This window comes from Macrobrachium rosenbergii, chromosome 55 (genome assembly GCF_040412425.1).
Source record: "Macrobrachium rosenbergii isolate ZJJX-2024 chromosome 55, ASM4041242v1, whole genome shotgun sequence".
NCBI lineage: Eukaryota > Metazoa > Arthropoda > Malacostraca > Decapoda > Palaemonidae > Macrobrachium > Macrobrachium rosenbergii.
In genome coordinates, this window is record NC_089795.1 from 64,405,067 (window position 1) to 64,421,984 (window position 16,918).

At 35.2% G+C, this 16,918-nt stretch overlaps 2 protein-coding genes across 8 annotated transcripts in view; both read left to right on the forward strand.

Moving 5' to 3' along the window:
- LOC136835464 (uncharacterized) overlaps positions 1–703 on the forward strand; it is a 29,217-nt gene extending 28,514 nt beyond the window's left edge. Inside the window, exon 2 of the mRNA XM_067099022.1 lies at positions 532–703. Coding sequence (XP_066955123.1) covers positions 532–703 — 172 coding nt within the window. The remainder of the gene's footprint in view (positions 1–531) is intronic.
- Positions 1–16,918, forward strand: part of LOC136835342 (potassium voltage-gated channel subfamily KQT member 1-like) — a 924,117-nt gene that overhangs the window by 820,333 nt on the left and 86,866 nt on the right. The gene's annotated exons all lie outside the window — the stretch shown is intronic.

A 16,918-nucleotide genomic window follows, 5' to 3' on the forward strand; every position in this document is an offset into this window, starting at 1 on the left:
CCCAAGGCTCCATCAAGGAGTTGCAATTATTCTCTCTAGCTATTCCTCTTCCAGGGTAGGGTATGGATGGTTCAGTACCTGAATACGAAAGAGAGTACGGAAAAGTATACTGATTTTTTCCCTATCATACGTTAATGCTTAAAGTCAAATACACAAATCAACACCTTTGTACGGTCTTCCATATATGAAGGTATTACCCTTGTTCCTCAAATTGGGGGCTCTATCCCGCAACAATAATAGTATCGCTATAACCACGTACCTTGTTACCCAGCTTTATACTTTCCACCAGCCATTCCCAAAGGGGGTTCCGTGAACGATCGCCAGGAGTTCCGTGAGAATTCATGTTTTATTTATTTACTTTTTATTTATATAATGTTTTTTTTTCTTCGTTAAACATACCGTGAGATTTCGTAGGCATATACTTTTTTTTTTTTTTTTTATCAGCCTGCCTTGAACAGAAGGAGCAACAGTTTTTATTTCAACCGTCCTTTAGGAATTGTGAAAGGCTGAGATGTTGAATTATTTGAAAAGGAAGCATCCAATTGACGAAGAGGATCAGAAGAGTGAAAATGATTCTCAGCCAAGTACAAGCAGAGAAGAGGCGAGTGATAACAAAATTCGGCATTATAATGAGAGTTATCTGGCCGTTGGATTCACGTGGACAGGGGACAAAAACTGCCCTCTTCCATTATGCATCATTTGAAAAAAAAAAAAATAGTTAACACAGCTATGGCCCCCGCCAAGTTAAAGCGACATTTCTCTACTAATCACAGCCACTTGTCTTATAAATCAGTTGATTATTTTCGCAAACTCGTGGACTCACAGAAGAAACAAAGAAAGTTCTTTGAAAAGAAGGTAATGACAAGTGAAAAGGCCCAAGAAGCGAGCTATTTAGTGGCTGAGCTAGTTGCTAAAAAAAATAAAAAGGTAACTATTGCTGAGGGCCTCATAATGCCTGCTTGTAAAATAATAGTGAAGACAATGATAGGCGAGGAAGCTGTGAGAGAAGTAAGCAAAGTTCCTGTTTCTGATACAACAGTTAGTAGGCGTGTGGATGACATGTCCCGAAATATTTCAGACATTTTGTCTGAAATACTGAAGCATGCAAAGTTTGCCCTGCAAGTTGATGAGTCGACGGATATAATGGGTAAAGCCCAGCTGCTAGCATTTGTTCGATTTGAAAATGAGGGTAAGATAATGGAGGACTTTTTTTTTTTTTTTTTGCTGTAGAGAGCTTTCAGACACGACCAAAGGGCAAGATATTTTTAACACATTGTCTTTATATTCGGAATCTTGTGGTTTGTCCTGGAGACAATGTGTTGGAATCTGCACTGGTGGTACTCCCTCCATGACTGGCTCAGTAAACGGCTTTGTATCACGTGCAAAAAAAAAAATAAACCCCTAAGTTGTGACGACTCACTGTTTTCTCCACTGAGAAGTTCTTTGAGTCTCGCATGTTTGCTAGGTTGTGTGAAAATATGCAAAAAGATCACGTGCCACTCCTTTTGCACACCGAGGTCAGATGGCTTTCCAGAGAAAGTTTTGTCAAGGCTATTTGAGCTGCAAGAAGAATTGCTTCTTTTCTGCAAAGAGAACGATAAAGTAAGTTTTTTTATGAAAATCTTGAATCCACAGACTGGCAAATGAAATTAGCTTATTTGGCAGACATTTATCACCATTTAAATAACCTGAACTCCAGCATGCAGGGTCGACTAGAAAACATTCTGACTTCGACAGACAGGCTTGTTGCTTTCAAGAATAAAGTTATTGTTTGGAAAAAACATCTCTCAAGAGGCAATGTTGAAATGTTTCCACTCTTGCTTCAAGTTGATACCGAGAGTGATTATCAAGAAATCATACCCTTAATTACGAGTCATTTGGAATCACTGGCTGAAAAACTTGATAAGTACTTCCCATCCTTATCATCAGATTTGTATGACTGGGTTATAAATCCCTTTACTGAGCTCTCTTCAAATTCGCAAAACCTGCTTAACCTACAAGAAGAGGAAGAAATAATTGAACTAAAGTATGTTAGAAACTTAAGGACAATGTTTAATAAAGTACCACTTGATGTGGTTTGGATTTCTGTAAGAGAAGAGTACCCAGTCGTCTCAGCAAAAGCATTAGATATTTTACTCCAATTTTCTGCTTCTTACCTCAGTGAGCAAGGTTTTCATGTCTTAGTACTGTACAAAGCAAATCTAGAAATCGGCTTCTGTCTGTTGAGGAAGAACTGCGGGTGTGTTTGTCAGAAATTCGCCCCAGCATTGAGAAACTATGCAAAGATAAGCAAGCCCAAGTAACACACTGAAGGTAAAACCTATGACTCTGTGACTTTTGTATTTAGAATCTTTTCAAGTTTTAGGTCATGTAACGACTATTGTTAAAGAATAGTCCTTGAACACCGTCACATTACGTATTTTATACAATAAAAAATAAAAGCAAATAAACCAAAAGTCTTTTACACATTTACAACTTATAACTTATTTATATTTTTCTACTTCTCACTCATGCTTCCATTTATATATATATATATATATATATATATATATATATATATATATATATATATATATATATATATATATATATATATATATATATAATATAATCCATAGATTATGAAAATTATTATTTTTAAGAAGGAAAGACTGTGTTATCCCCTTAGGAAGTCCCCTGCTCTTTGCATGGCCGGGACTGAGATAGAACAAAATTTGTCAGAGTAATCCCAGTCCATAGTTGGGTACCATTGGATATTCAATGCCCATACCTTAGTATGGAGACGGATTTAGGTGTATATATGGAGGATACTATGTATCTATCTATGGGTTTTGAGACATAGCACAGCTCTTCATGCCAAACTATGGCTATATATATATACAGTATATATATATATATATATATATATATATATATATATATATATATATATATATATATATACATACATACATACACAGTATATATATATATATATATATATATACATGTGTGTGTGTATACTGGGGTTCCTTGGGATGAGAAAAATTGTCTCAAGGATTCTTCAGAGTGACAAAGATTGGGAACCACTGCTTCCGGCGATAATAAAACTTCACTTTCCTGTACTGACTTGACACTAGCTGATTTTGTTCTGAAACAATGGCAATTGGCATCCTTTTAGCGTTTCTACATTTCTTTTTATAATTTTTATGTATGGACAAATTAATGATAAAACAAATACTCTTCCACAATCAATTGGCAGTGATTTCTGATGTACGATATTATTGTAGTCGGACAAATATTTAGGCAATTAGCGAATTTGAAAAAAAACGTTAAAAATGTGATGAAAATTTATGCAGTTAAACATATTCATGCTAAGAAAAATTCCATAAATACCATTTAAGCACTAACCTTTCATTTTATTGCGCATTAAATATTTATATATATATATATATATATATATATATATATATATATATATATATATATATATATGTGTGTGTGTGTGTATGTATGTATGTATGTATGTATGTATGCACACATACATACACACACACAGTAAGGTTAGGGCATCTGAACGGAAAAAAGCCAGGGTAGCATTATACATTTATTTTCCAAATTTCCGAGACGTTAAGTCTTGGTATCAAATCTACAGCCATTTGTAAAAAATGAATATGTTTCACTCAATTCGGCTAACCTTGTACCTGATATTTTACGACAGGATGTTGACTTACATATGGTGAGTATGGACGTCACGACTCTTTTTACGAACATACTGTTGCAGGCGACGGTTGACTATCTTACATAAGATCTTTTATGATGAAAATATTTTATATCATGGTTTTAATAAGGATAATTTTAAGAAACTCCTGGAAATTGCAATGCAGGACACTCACTTTATTTTTAACAATAAAGTATACAAACTAGTTACAAGTTGATGGTGTTTCGATGGGGTCTCCACTTGGCCCCGTTATGGCTAATGCTTGTATGTGCTCTTTTGAGGAACATATGCTGGATGGGTGTCCCTTATCGTATCGTCTTGGTGGATGACACTATTGCTTTATTTAGATCCAGAGATGCAACCGAAACTTTTTTTAGAATATATTAATGGCCTACACCCTAGTATACAGTTCTCAATTGTGCATAAGCGTGACAACAACTTGCTTTTTCTGATATTTTAATCACTAGGACAGAAAATGGTTTTAATACGAGCGTTTTTAGAAAAACTTCTAAAGCAGCTGTTCCCTAAAAATTAAATCAAATACTATCTCCACGCTGTTACAACGCACTTATACGTTATCTTCCAGCTGGCATAACTTCCACAGCGAAATTCAATTTTTACTCCTGTTTTTTAAAAACAATTCGTATCCTCCATCTTTCTTCTTTAAAAATGTGAATAAGACTTAAGTAACAAATTTTAGCCACGTCAACCTGTATCGAACGTACCTAAATTATTAATGTATGCCTCTATTCCTTTTATTCATTCCAACACATTTAAGTTGCAAACACAAAAAGTCATTCGGAATACTTTTCCGGCTCTGAATCTCAAATTAAGAACTAAAAATCCTGAAACTCTCGGCTCTTTGTTCTCCCACAAAGATAAACTTCCGTCTTTGATGCGATCTTTGGTGGTTTATTGCTTTACTTGCCCGAAATGTAAAATTGGAAAACACGTTGGAGCCACCAAGAGATTGCTTAAAGTCAGAACTGATTCTCATCTCGGATTCAGTCACCGTACTGGATGTACTTTGAAAACCGAAGAATTTTCTAACATACGAGAACACTGCAATAAATGTAAAACCTCATTTTCATATCAAGATTTTCACATCGTTGCCCAAGCCCCCAATAATTATTCTCTCTCCGTTTTAAGCAGCTTGTGCCCCATTAAATGGTCACACCTCTTCCACAGTTTTGTTTACAGCATAGTTAACGCCCTTCCTTCCAAACGGGTGAACGTCACTCAGTTTTTAACTCCAATAATAATAGGCACTGATTTAAGCATTCTTCACTTTTTATTTGTATTCTATTTTTTCTTATTTAGACTATTTAAGATTTTCATGATTCTCGACTTTTATAACTGTTATTTTTACTGAGGCTGGTTTTAATTTGTAATTTTTTTTTGTTTACAGACCTGAGGAAGAGACTTAACGTCTCGAAAAATTAGAAAGTAAATGTATAATACTAAGCAGGCTTTTTTTCCGTCCTATTCATACTATATGCTTATATATATGTGTGTATATGTGTATGTATATGTATATATATACGTATATAAACATTTTTACTGGTTAGAATCATAACAATATGAAAATCGATACAAAAAAAAAAAAAAAAAAACACTTATTCCCACGCAATGGCTAAAATTAGACTCCACGTTCAGCTCTAGTGACCAAAATGTCGGCTTTTGAGATATAAAACTTTTGCACAATCGTTCGATAACATCCTACAGTGAAGTTAGAAGAAAAGGAAATGGGAAGGAAGGGTCTTTATGCCAAGATTAGAAGTTGTTCTGAGCTACGAAGACAATGTTGACCTTACCACACACTTCCTTCTTCAGCACATTCATTAAATAAAGTCTAGCAAAATCATGGCGTTACTGGCATATTGCCAAAATGCACTCTAATTTCTAGATCACAATCAGGGCACGATCTTTTGACATTTCACGTGTGCCTGAAGTTGACTATGTTTATACATTCAACACTGACACTTCACATCCAGGAGGAAGAATTGGTACAATAATTCTGCAAACATTCTTCTTTGGTTTCTGCAGATGCTGGAAGTTTCTTCCCGGTTTTGAGAAAATATCCTACCGCCTCTTTGCTCCATATTCAGTAATTTGCAAATTTTCTCACCCTAATATGCAATATTTACTTAAAACACCCACACAGATCCACTTCTTCCACCATTGCCTTCCCGGTTTCCATTTACCCTCATAACTTTAAACTGGCTCATATTTACACTCAAATTCCTCCACTATACCAAATCAGTACTGAATCATATTCAAACACTAACCTTCCATGCTCTATTTTATTATCCATCAACTTTGTCAATTCCCTTCACTGACTTCTCACATCACTCCATCCACACAGATATTAAACTTTTACTCCAAACTTACCATTCTCTTACCTACGTATTCTAACATACTGTTTGCTTTCATAACATTCGTAATCACTATCAATAACTTTACCTTCTGAACGAAAACCACTACACTTCTCTTTCAATTGTATAATAAACCCTTTATAAAGTTTTCCCATTTACTGTCACACTTCATGCATCACTTTTATAAGATAACAGTTGATCCACACACCCTCTTCCTTGTCTAAAGCCACCCTGTTCCTCCCCTAATAATATTTCTGTTGTATGTGTACCCGACCAACATCCAATCAAACATTTTCCCCTTTTATACTAAGTAATGCACACCTCTAGCGAATCGTCTTGTTTATCATTTTAACAATTATACAAGGATACAACTTATTTCTTTTTACCCTTGTACATAAATAGAATTTATTTTCCTAAAGATCTTGCACAGCTACTCCCCTCTATATTTATTACCTGCTTTCGTTTTCTCTGTCATTTTCTTCTCGCCTACCTTATCCAACATCCTGCCTATGAGTACATGTGTTACAAGAAACAGATTCAACACTTTTTTGAAAGTGTACGTAGCGTGATCTAGCGATCTTACTTATGTCATGTAATTGGCCTCAAAATAACCCCTCTAATCCTTGCAGTCTTTCCCCCTGCCACTTGTAATGTTGTGTTTCCTATACTATTCCAACTATGCTCGCAAACATATCCTGATTTCCCTAAGACAGCCGGAATATTATATACTCCGTATAATGTCTTCAACCTAGCCCAATTTGGTCCATTTACTCCTTACACGACACGCTGGATTCTTATCGCACACTCCTCTTCTCAGCTAATCCCTAGACAGGGTCGCTGTTTTTAAAAAGTCTCCTCTTGAATCGCTCATTTTATAATTGGTTTTGCCAGATGTTTTATGGACTGAAGTAGTCCTGACTCCAAACCTCCCTATTTATTCGGGCCTGGTACTGGCGAGGAGTTAGTTAGGCTGAGTCAGTGGAAGAAGCTGATGAGAGGTACAGCAGGGCGTTTTTAAAGGTATAGAAGCGTGGGAGGAATCATGGTACGACAATGAAAGTATTATACAAGAGATTTTGTCAATTCAAAAATAAAGCTCCAAGCAGAAAATTAGGAAACAGATGACGCTATAGAGTTACAAATAATAATACAGCATAGGGGAAAATGTGTTTTATATGTAGATGGGAAGCCATTTACTCCACGATGATGAAGTTGGTAGAAACTAAGCTAGGCATAAACGCTTAACCACTTTAAGTTGTCAAACTGAAAACAGAACAAAAAGCAAAGGATACTTTATTCTCTAATCTATGTTAAATTACAACAGATTTTCATTTTCTTTAAGGATGCAGAATTCTTCTTTTATTTCTATCAACATGAAACGATTCAATATAGATTCATTAACCTTTTCCAAGAAAAGTTGGAAACCCTGAACAGTGTTTTAAAATACGAATGTATTACATAACTTACGGATGTCCAAAGGATAAATTTGGTGAATCATATCTGCATATTTTCTTGAGAAGTAAAATGCGTTGAGCCAAAATATTCTTGGGGATGCAGATTTGGGGTGTATTACCCGTATGTCCGTCGCAAGAGGTCAAAATAATCTGCATTTTATTCACCAAGAAGCATATCCCGGTCTTTCCTCACAGTGCCCTCAGTTTATATTACTTCTGTGAGTATGACGGTGACATAAAAAGGTCCCGTTTGCTCTCCGAAAATTGTACTGTAAAGAATTTGAAATTCTGTGATGTGACAAACGTTTGGCAACGTAATTGGCTATCTTCCCAAGTTCAATAAAACCTCGTAGAATTGTAAATTGCCAAGCAACATGAAACTCTTTTGTATGAGGAAAGAGCAGTGGTACATAGATAAATCAATATTCAAATGAAAAAAAAAAAAGAAACAAGGCCTACCTACGCCATGGAAGGTAGAAGCCGATAGGAAGGACACGAGAAAAGTGAAAATAACCAAAGTTATAATATCAAATATAAGCAACTAACCAAAACCGTCTATACCTGCTTTCTTCCATTAAATGTAACACGAAATCGTTGGTTCACTTAAGAGCAACGTATGCCATTTGCCATAACCAAGAGAAACGTACCAGTAAAACAAGAATACTGAAAGGAAAATAAAAGGAAAATAACACTTACTTTTGTGCTTTCGTCGCACAACAACTGCCAGTGATATAATTTGTTCATTAATCTATTGTGTACAGCCAGGGAGAGGACGTATGTATCAAATGCACATCAAATTCCTTTAAGCAACCGATGATATAAGTGGGAGAAAATCCCTCAATAACCGTGAATCCAAAATTGGCACGACAAGACTTCCATGAATAAAGATTAGTCCCAAATGAATTTGATTATGGACCGACAGCGTGAGAGTCGATTCAATTGAGTGATTTTAATGACATACCGATATTCGAAGCACAGAACGAGATGTCTCTGAAACACGTAATAACGTTAATAATCATTCTCAAGTAATTGCGATTAAAATCTGTATATTTTCCGGTAACCACCAAAGGGCTTCATGAGTTATTTTTTTTAACGCGAGAAAACACATTAAATTCTCTTTCTAACGCCAACTGCATGCACTCGCATAAACAGACACAAGTTCATCACTACCTAAATATCTATCTATCTATCTATCTATCTATCTATATATACATATATATTATATATACAGACAGACAGGTAATGATAAACTTGTGTATGTATATGCGAGCGCATTCAGCTGGCGTTAGAAAGAGAATTTAAAGTGTTATCTCGCGTTTAAAAAAAAATTAATTCATGAAGCCTTTTTTTGGTGGTTATCGAATGAATATATATATATATATATATATATATATATATATATATATATATATATATAATAATAATATATATATATGTAAATAGACACACACATATACATTATATATACATATATAACCATGAATATGTATGCATACATATATATATATACATATGTATTTATACATGCATGTATGTAAGTAAGCATAAGTGAATTTGTCTTTGCTTTTCTTCCCTCTACTTAATTTTGTGTTGGTCTCAGTCGTCTCTCTTGGGAATATCGCTCTAATTTTCGGGCTGCTCCATCTATAGCTTTTTGTTTTCTTTTGATTGGACCTTTTTTTTTTTTAACCAGCGATCTCACTATTAGTATTTCTTTAAATTTCTTCATCCTCTTCCCCCTCTCTCTAACACACGAAAACCTAGGTGTCCATTTGCTCTTGGTACTATTACGTGCATTGTCTGTCTAACTTCTCTCCAGCGGTCTCCAAAGGCCCACAACACGTCACCAGTTTCCACATTTATTTTTTGCAAATCTTTCCTTCTTCTTCAAATCCCCAGTCTTCCGTCATAAAGGTCAGGTACTTCCGTTCGTTCCAGTTCAAAAACCACTTTAATTAATTTCTATTGTTTTAAGAGAATGACATATCTCTGCTAGACCTTACATTCTTAGGGACAGTATATTCCATGCGTGTATGTATGTACGTATGCATATATATATATATATATATATATATATATATATATATATATATATATATATATATATATATATATATATATATATATATATATATATATATATATAATATATATATATATATATATATATATATATATATATATATATATATACATATATACATATAATATATATATATATATATACTGTACACTTACATACATATATATATGAAAATAAGAAGGCCCATAAAACACTATTTAAACGTTGAAACCATATATTTCGGGCAATTTGTTTCTGTGCCCTCGTTCACTGGTAGAATATGGACAGGTGGAAAGTTACATTGGTATATATACAAAACATGAAGGTGGGCCTTAGGCCTCCCATGTTATGAGGTGGCGTTTCTAAGAAGGTGAGATTGACCAAATTCCCTAGTGGTTTTTGGCCTCATTAGCTCCCGTTTGGCGATGGATCTGGCGGTCGTGTTTCTTGGGTCATCTTCTTCAAAAGGGGTGCGAGGATTAAGGTGTTGGCGTCCGATTTCCAATGTCCTCCTGACAGGTTCATATTGTTGGTTTGATTGATGATAGCAGATTCCAGCATCTTTCTTTTGTACGGACAGCTACTCTTGAAAACCAACTCCGCCCCACTCCAGTTAATGACATGCCCTGTATTTCTAATATGTAGGAAAATTCCCGAACTTTCCGAAGCGTAACGTACTGATCTTTTGTGCTCTGTTATTCTTTGCGAGAGCGATCTACCTGTCTCGCCTACATAAATGTCATGACAATTACTACACGGTATCTTGTAAACTCCGGCTTCTTCCCTTTGTTATTTAAGTATACGTTAACGAGCGAACTCCCGATGGATTTGGGATAATGGAAAATGAAAGGATTATTAGAGCTGAGTTGCTCGGTGGCCTTTTGGATGTTTTCATCGTATGGAAGCTTTATTTTGTTGTTGAAATCTATTTGTCTGTTGTGAGTGGGACCTCTGTAGTATATTTTATTTGCTTTATTAATAGCCCTCTCGATAATGTGTGGTGGATAGAGCAGTTGCGTTAGGTGTTGATCGTGTTAAATTCTTGATCCAGGTACTCATTTGAACATATCCTAAGTCCTCTGAGGAATAGGTTGCACCCTACCATGATTTTTACGGAGACGTCGTGGTAGCTTAAGAAATGAATGTAGGAGACAGCGAAGGTGGGTTTTCTATATACTGTAAATGCATACCTGTTCTGTTTTCTTATGATCAGTACATCTAGGAACGGCAGTTTTCCGTCCTTTTCCCATTCTGTTTTAAATTTTATGGTCGGAACTAGCGAATTTAGCCTATTAAAAATTCCTTAAAGTCCCCAGCTATTGTCCCAGAAAGTAAAGATATCATCTACGTATCTAAGCCAGATCATGTTATGGGGTTTGATAGACGACAAAAGTTCTGTTTCGAAATATTCCATGTACAAGTTTGCTAGAAGGGGTGATAGGGGACTTCCATGCTACAGCCAAATTTTTGTTTGTAAAAATTACCATTGAAAGAAAAAACACGTTGTTAGTTACACAGAGGTTGATAAGTTTTAAAGTTTTATCTATGCCAAGAGGAAAATGGTCTTCATATGGTTGTAACTTCCTCTCTAAGAAAAACAACACGTCGGCAATCGGGACTTTAGTAAATAATGAATCGACGTCTAGACTGAGCAGTTTGATGTTGTTTGAGGGGATGTTTAAACTATTAAATTTTTGTATGAAATCTTCTGCATGTTTGACGTGGGAGGATGAGAAGGTTCCTAGAAAGGGTGATAACAAGTCTGCGAGCCATTTTGATAATTTGTACATGAAAGAGCCCCTGCTAGATGCTGGAATCTGCTATCATCAATCAAACCAACAATATGAACCTGTCAGGAGGACATTGGAAATCGGACGCCATTGACACCTTAATCCTCGCACCCCTTTTGAAGAAGATGACCCAAGAAACACGACCGCCAGATCCATCGCCAAACGGGAGCTAATGAGGCCAAAACCACTAGGAATTTGGTCAATCTCCTCCTTCTTAAGAAACGCCACCTAACATCGGAGGCCTAAGGCCACACCTTCATGTTTTTGTATATATACATTGTAACTTTCCACCTGTCCATATTCTACCAGTGAACAGGGGCACAGAAACAAGTGCCTGAAATATATGGTTTCAACGTTTAAATAGTGTTTTATGGGCCTTCTTATTTTCATATTACACTGTAGTATTACAGGAAAAGACATTCATATATATATATACATGTAAAAGTATGGAATTCAATGAAAAACAGGTAATATATATATATATATATATGTATATATATATATATATATATATATATATATATATATATATATATATATATATAAATCAAAACATTAATCCAAAGTGACGAGGGAATTTTATCTTCTGGAAGTAAAAGGATAACATGTTGCAATTACCATCGCGTATTTGGACTGCAGTCGGGCTATTGGGGTCTCAGACTCGGACATAACCTGTGGCTTGTTTGTATACAAGTATTTGCTTTTTCGAATCCACTGAGGTAACCTAGTGCCAACGTTGGGAGAACGTGATGTTGGTTGTTATCAGAGTGACTAAGTGGGGAGGAGTTAATGTTGGTTGCTATCTAAATGATGTATATATTTACGCTGAACGCAATGGGGTCCACTCATAAATATACCAATATTAACACCTGTCTCATTGATCCGTGGTCGCAGGTACTACTTATAAAGTTTATTAATAAAAAAAAAAAGACATTAAAGAGAACCTTCAATGAAAATAAAGAAAAGCTTAAATAGATTAAGTGAAGAAATCAAAAAAACCATGTGAGCAACGCCAAAGAAATAGAGCGTATAATGAAATAAAAGATGAATTTTTAACCTGGCCAGCCAGCCAGCCACAACGGAGTCAGATAACCGCCAGAAATTTATGACACATCATCGTCGCCTCAGGTTATTTCCGACCGCTAAAACGACATAGCCCTGACTCAGTGTTACTAGTGTCTTCACTCTACATCTCACTCTGTCAAAAATTATTATTCTTTAAAAAATGATCGAATAACCTTACATTAGCAAAATATAGTTGCTTAATACGTATGTAAAAAAATTCAAAAGAACAAGACAATTACAAACACTAGACCCCTTTTTATACACCTTTCGGTTTACATTATGATACTAATGTCGCCCAGTCATAATGGTTAACAGATTATCGAGCAGAAGAATAGTATTATTCATTTAAAAAATACAAAAAACTATATCCAATCCCAATGACACAGTTGAACAAGTAGACGCAAAGTACTTGCCTTAAGTTATAATTAATGCTACCAAACTTTTTCAGATTAAACTGCAATCCTTCAGAGAAGGAATATAAACACTTCATAGTTCTCAAGCTCATTCATACAGACTGCCAGTAAAGACAAACAGACAACTTGTTCAAAATATCTATTAAGTCAAACAAAGATGATAACATTGCTGGAAAAGAAAGAAAAGACTTCCAAGCCCGACCCCAGCTCAAAGCAAAGATAAAATGGGTCATCGTACCAAGACAATAAATGAATCATTGTGCCACCAAATACAGATATCTCAAATGTCAGTCTCGCTTAAATTTAGCAACACAGCAGCACTTTCCTGAAATGTGATTTGCCTCCGGGGAAGCTTATCATCACAAATATTATAATGTTGCGGAGAAAGTTGTTCTGTACAATAATTCTGAATCAGAAAATAAGATCAAATATCTTCCTTTTCTGGCAAGTTAAAGCAGCAAGTATTAACTACATAACATCCGAAGATTCCGTATTACAACAGAGCGGTATTTTTTTTATTTAGTATTACCTTCTTTATTCACTTTGTCTCTACGCAAGTTCCCTAAAAGTTACGAACGCATTTGATGAAAGGTTAATATCAAGTTAGCTGCAGGCCAAGGAAGAGTTACTAAGGCTTATGAGATAGCTCCGCATCTGGCAGAAAATCGAGGACATCAAAGAAAGTTCCCGATGGGTTTTAATACATTGTTCTGAACGGGTGGTATACGGGCTAATGAACGTTTATTAAGTTTAGAGTTGGATCTGGACACCAATGCCAGATAAAATTAATTTTCGTTAGCAATGGGAGATAGGAAACGTTCGATACTTTTTGCTAATTCAGGAACAGATAAATCTTTACGAAAAAAAAATGCAAGCATGTGCCTGTGAGAATCTCACGACCATTCGAGTTGTCATGTGGATCTGACCAATATTTTTAACTCGGTAATGATCCACATGTTCCTTCCAACAGATACAATTTTGGGATATGGGGCCAATTTATAGGTCTCGTTTTGTATTTCGCAAGCTATAGCGTTAAAATATTTGACCATTCTTCTATAAAATTAAAAGAGAATTACTTTCGGCTTTCCTCTACGTTCACTAAATCCTTTTATCTATCTCAGAATAGGATTCTTTGTCATGACAATAGAAGCTCAGTTGTTCGCCAGTACAGATTTCATAAATTTCCTTCGTTAATCTTTTTTTTATTTTTGCAGTGGTCATATAAGGAAGAAAATCGATTCGTTATTCAAAGTTTTTTTGGCTCTTTGCTGACGGTGTTCGCAACCCAATTTCTGTAACTACTGGCTTTTTCTAACCCCATTTATGAAAATTATGTTGTGAAGTTTCTTTATGATATAATTTTCCTTTTATAAAAATATTGTAAAAACTTAAAATAAGTGATCTGAACTTCTTAGATAATTAAGAAAGTAAGGTGTGGAGGAGTAGGGGGAGGCGAATTCAATCAATAAATCCACGTTTCGTGACATGACAGGGGTAAATCTAGTTGGTAATCGATACTTCTGGTACTTTACTTCCTTTTACCCATTAACTATTATTATACACCAGGGAGTTAATTAGTACTGCTTATGAAAAACAGTGGCGAAACACTTAAAATATTTGTCAAGCACGATGGCAGAAAAATGACATCGAAATGAGTAGGGACTTTAAACAGGAATGAAAAGGTTTAAACCCTAGTTGCATATTCAGTCAAAGCGACATTTCCAAATACAATTCCGGAAAACCCTTAAGCAAACCGAGATAAGAATGCAAATGAACTAAGAAAACAGAGAATGCACACCGGATCAAACATCTGCATAAAAAGCTACTAACAAACAATTCAGCCTTTTAATTATTTTTTTTAAAACGTAATGCAGTGAAAAATGTTCCTTTAGGCAACAGTTCGGCAGAGTACTATGCTATGGGCTACTGGCTTCATAAAACATCCGTCTCCATCAAGATCATAATCAACATTTTGTATTTAAAGGCTCCAATAAACATAAAATACCTGTAATGTGACAAAAACGACCTTTACATTACCAGTCTACTAAAAAATATACACATACAAAGTGCACCAAATCTTTACACAGGACTGGTATCCTATATTTTAATTGTACTAACACTAGTGTCCTAATTTTTTCTTACAGAAAAATTTATATCCCTCAAAGACAGTTAAGAAGGGTAATTATATGTACTTTTCTACAACGGGCGGGCCATAAAAGAAAATTTTTTAAAATAGTGACACCCTTGCATTTTGAAAGAAAATTCTTGACAAAGCAAGCCTCTAGTAGGAACAATGAGAATCCCAAAGCCTGGCAGTTGGTGGCCTCAACAGAGATATCCTAGAGCACTAAAATGTTATAACACTGCCTGATACCATTGAGAACTATACGCCTACTCAGTTCTTAGTGGCGGCTACACACAACAGCAAAAGTATCCCTTATACCAGAAACAATGTTCATAACCAAGAGGAGTAAGGCTAGTAAATAACTCTCTTCAGAATTGAACTGACCACAAGACATCTAACAACATATTTAGCAAACTGAAACATATGATCTCTCAAAGGCACCTTATAGTAACCTGAGCGCTGAAACAGTTTGATATTAATAGTCGATTAAAATTTACTGGAAAAGATTCATAAGTGTTGAATGATTGGATAGCCACAAAAACAAAAGCCGGAATGAACGAATGTCCAAACGCTTTTCAATTTAGGTAAGAAATCTTCAAATCAAAATTTTGATGCTAGCAAACACTGAAAATCCGTTTTATGAACGAATTTTTCAACCCATTACCAAAGGCTTGATATGATTTTAAATGATGATCATGAAGAGATGAGAGACTATTTGAGGAAATATACTGACACAACCATGTATGCAGGGAATGGCATTAGGGTTAAGGTACAAGCGGCAAATACATCAATAATATCAAAAGAAGAAGACATCGATGGGTAGAACATGTCAGTGGGGTCTTGAATAGGAGATATGAGGGGGATGATTTGATTAACGTACCACAAACTGACGAAGACCTGAATGTGAGTATGAATGGATTCCATTTTAGAAGTGGAATCAATACAAGGAGACTTATGAGATGGATAGCATCAAGTTATGATGGAATCTAGGAAGAGATGATCATAGCTGAAACTGAAATGACATCTCGTACACTAACTGGACTGTTTTTCTTTTGTAGAATAATGGAATGGGAAAACAAAGCAACCTGCTTTGGTACAGAAAGTCATAGCTACGTCACCAAAGGAAGATGACCTCACTGAATGTGGTAACTTAAGTAGGCATTACAGTGTGATGAATATATTTACAGAAAGAAACTGGTTGAGTTTAGATATGAACGAACAGGTTTTGAAAGCGTAGGAGTCGCAAACATCAAATACTAGTGTTATGAAAATGTACAGCAGTTCAAGAACTAAAAATCCCCCTCTTAAAGGTATCTGATTATAGGGAAGTCATCTGACACGATCATAGACCAATGTTCTGGGAGGTTTCTTGTCACCAAGGCTACTTGACATTATCCATGAACGAAGTAATGCCTAGTTAGTACTGACAAGGTCGTGTCGAGTAAAACTGCAGTAGGTAATGGAATACAATAAAGGAATATTATTTCACCAGTGCTATTTGCCCTTTTCGTTGATTTAAAATTAAAATAGCAGCAGGAAATGGAAGAGAGGATTTAGACTGAAGTAAGCACAGAAACAACACAAAATTTACAAAGTTTGCTCAATAAAATGGATCATATAAATATACAAATGAGCTTCAGAATAAGAAATCGTTCGGTAACGAGGATGGAGAAGAGAGTATACACAGGTATAAAATAACGTAAGGTGGAGAAATGTTTAATGAGGAATCTTTCAGAGATTTACGAAAAATTACATTCAGTACAAGTTCTCTTGAGTTAGAATTTAGTGAAAGACTTAAAAATGGGCGAGGTGAAGGAGATTTGTAAACTGAATCGACAGAAATTGTATAAGAAAGTAAAATTATGACAATGAAACTGTACCTAAAATATTTTCTCGATCTCGGAATTAAGTTTTAAGATGATTATTAGTAGTCA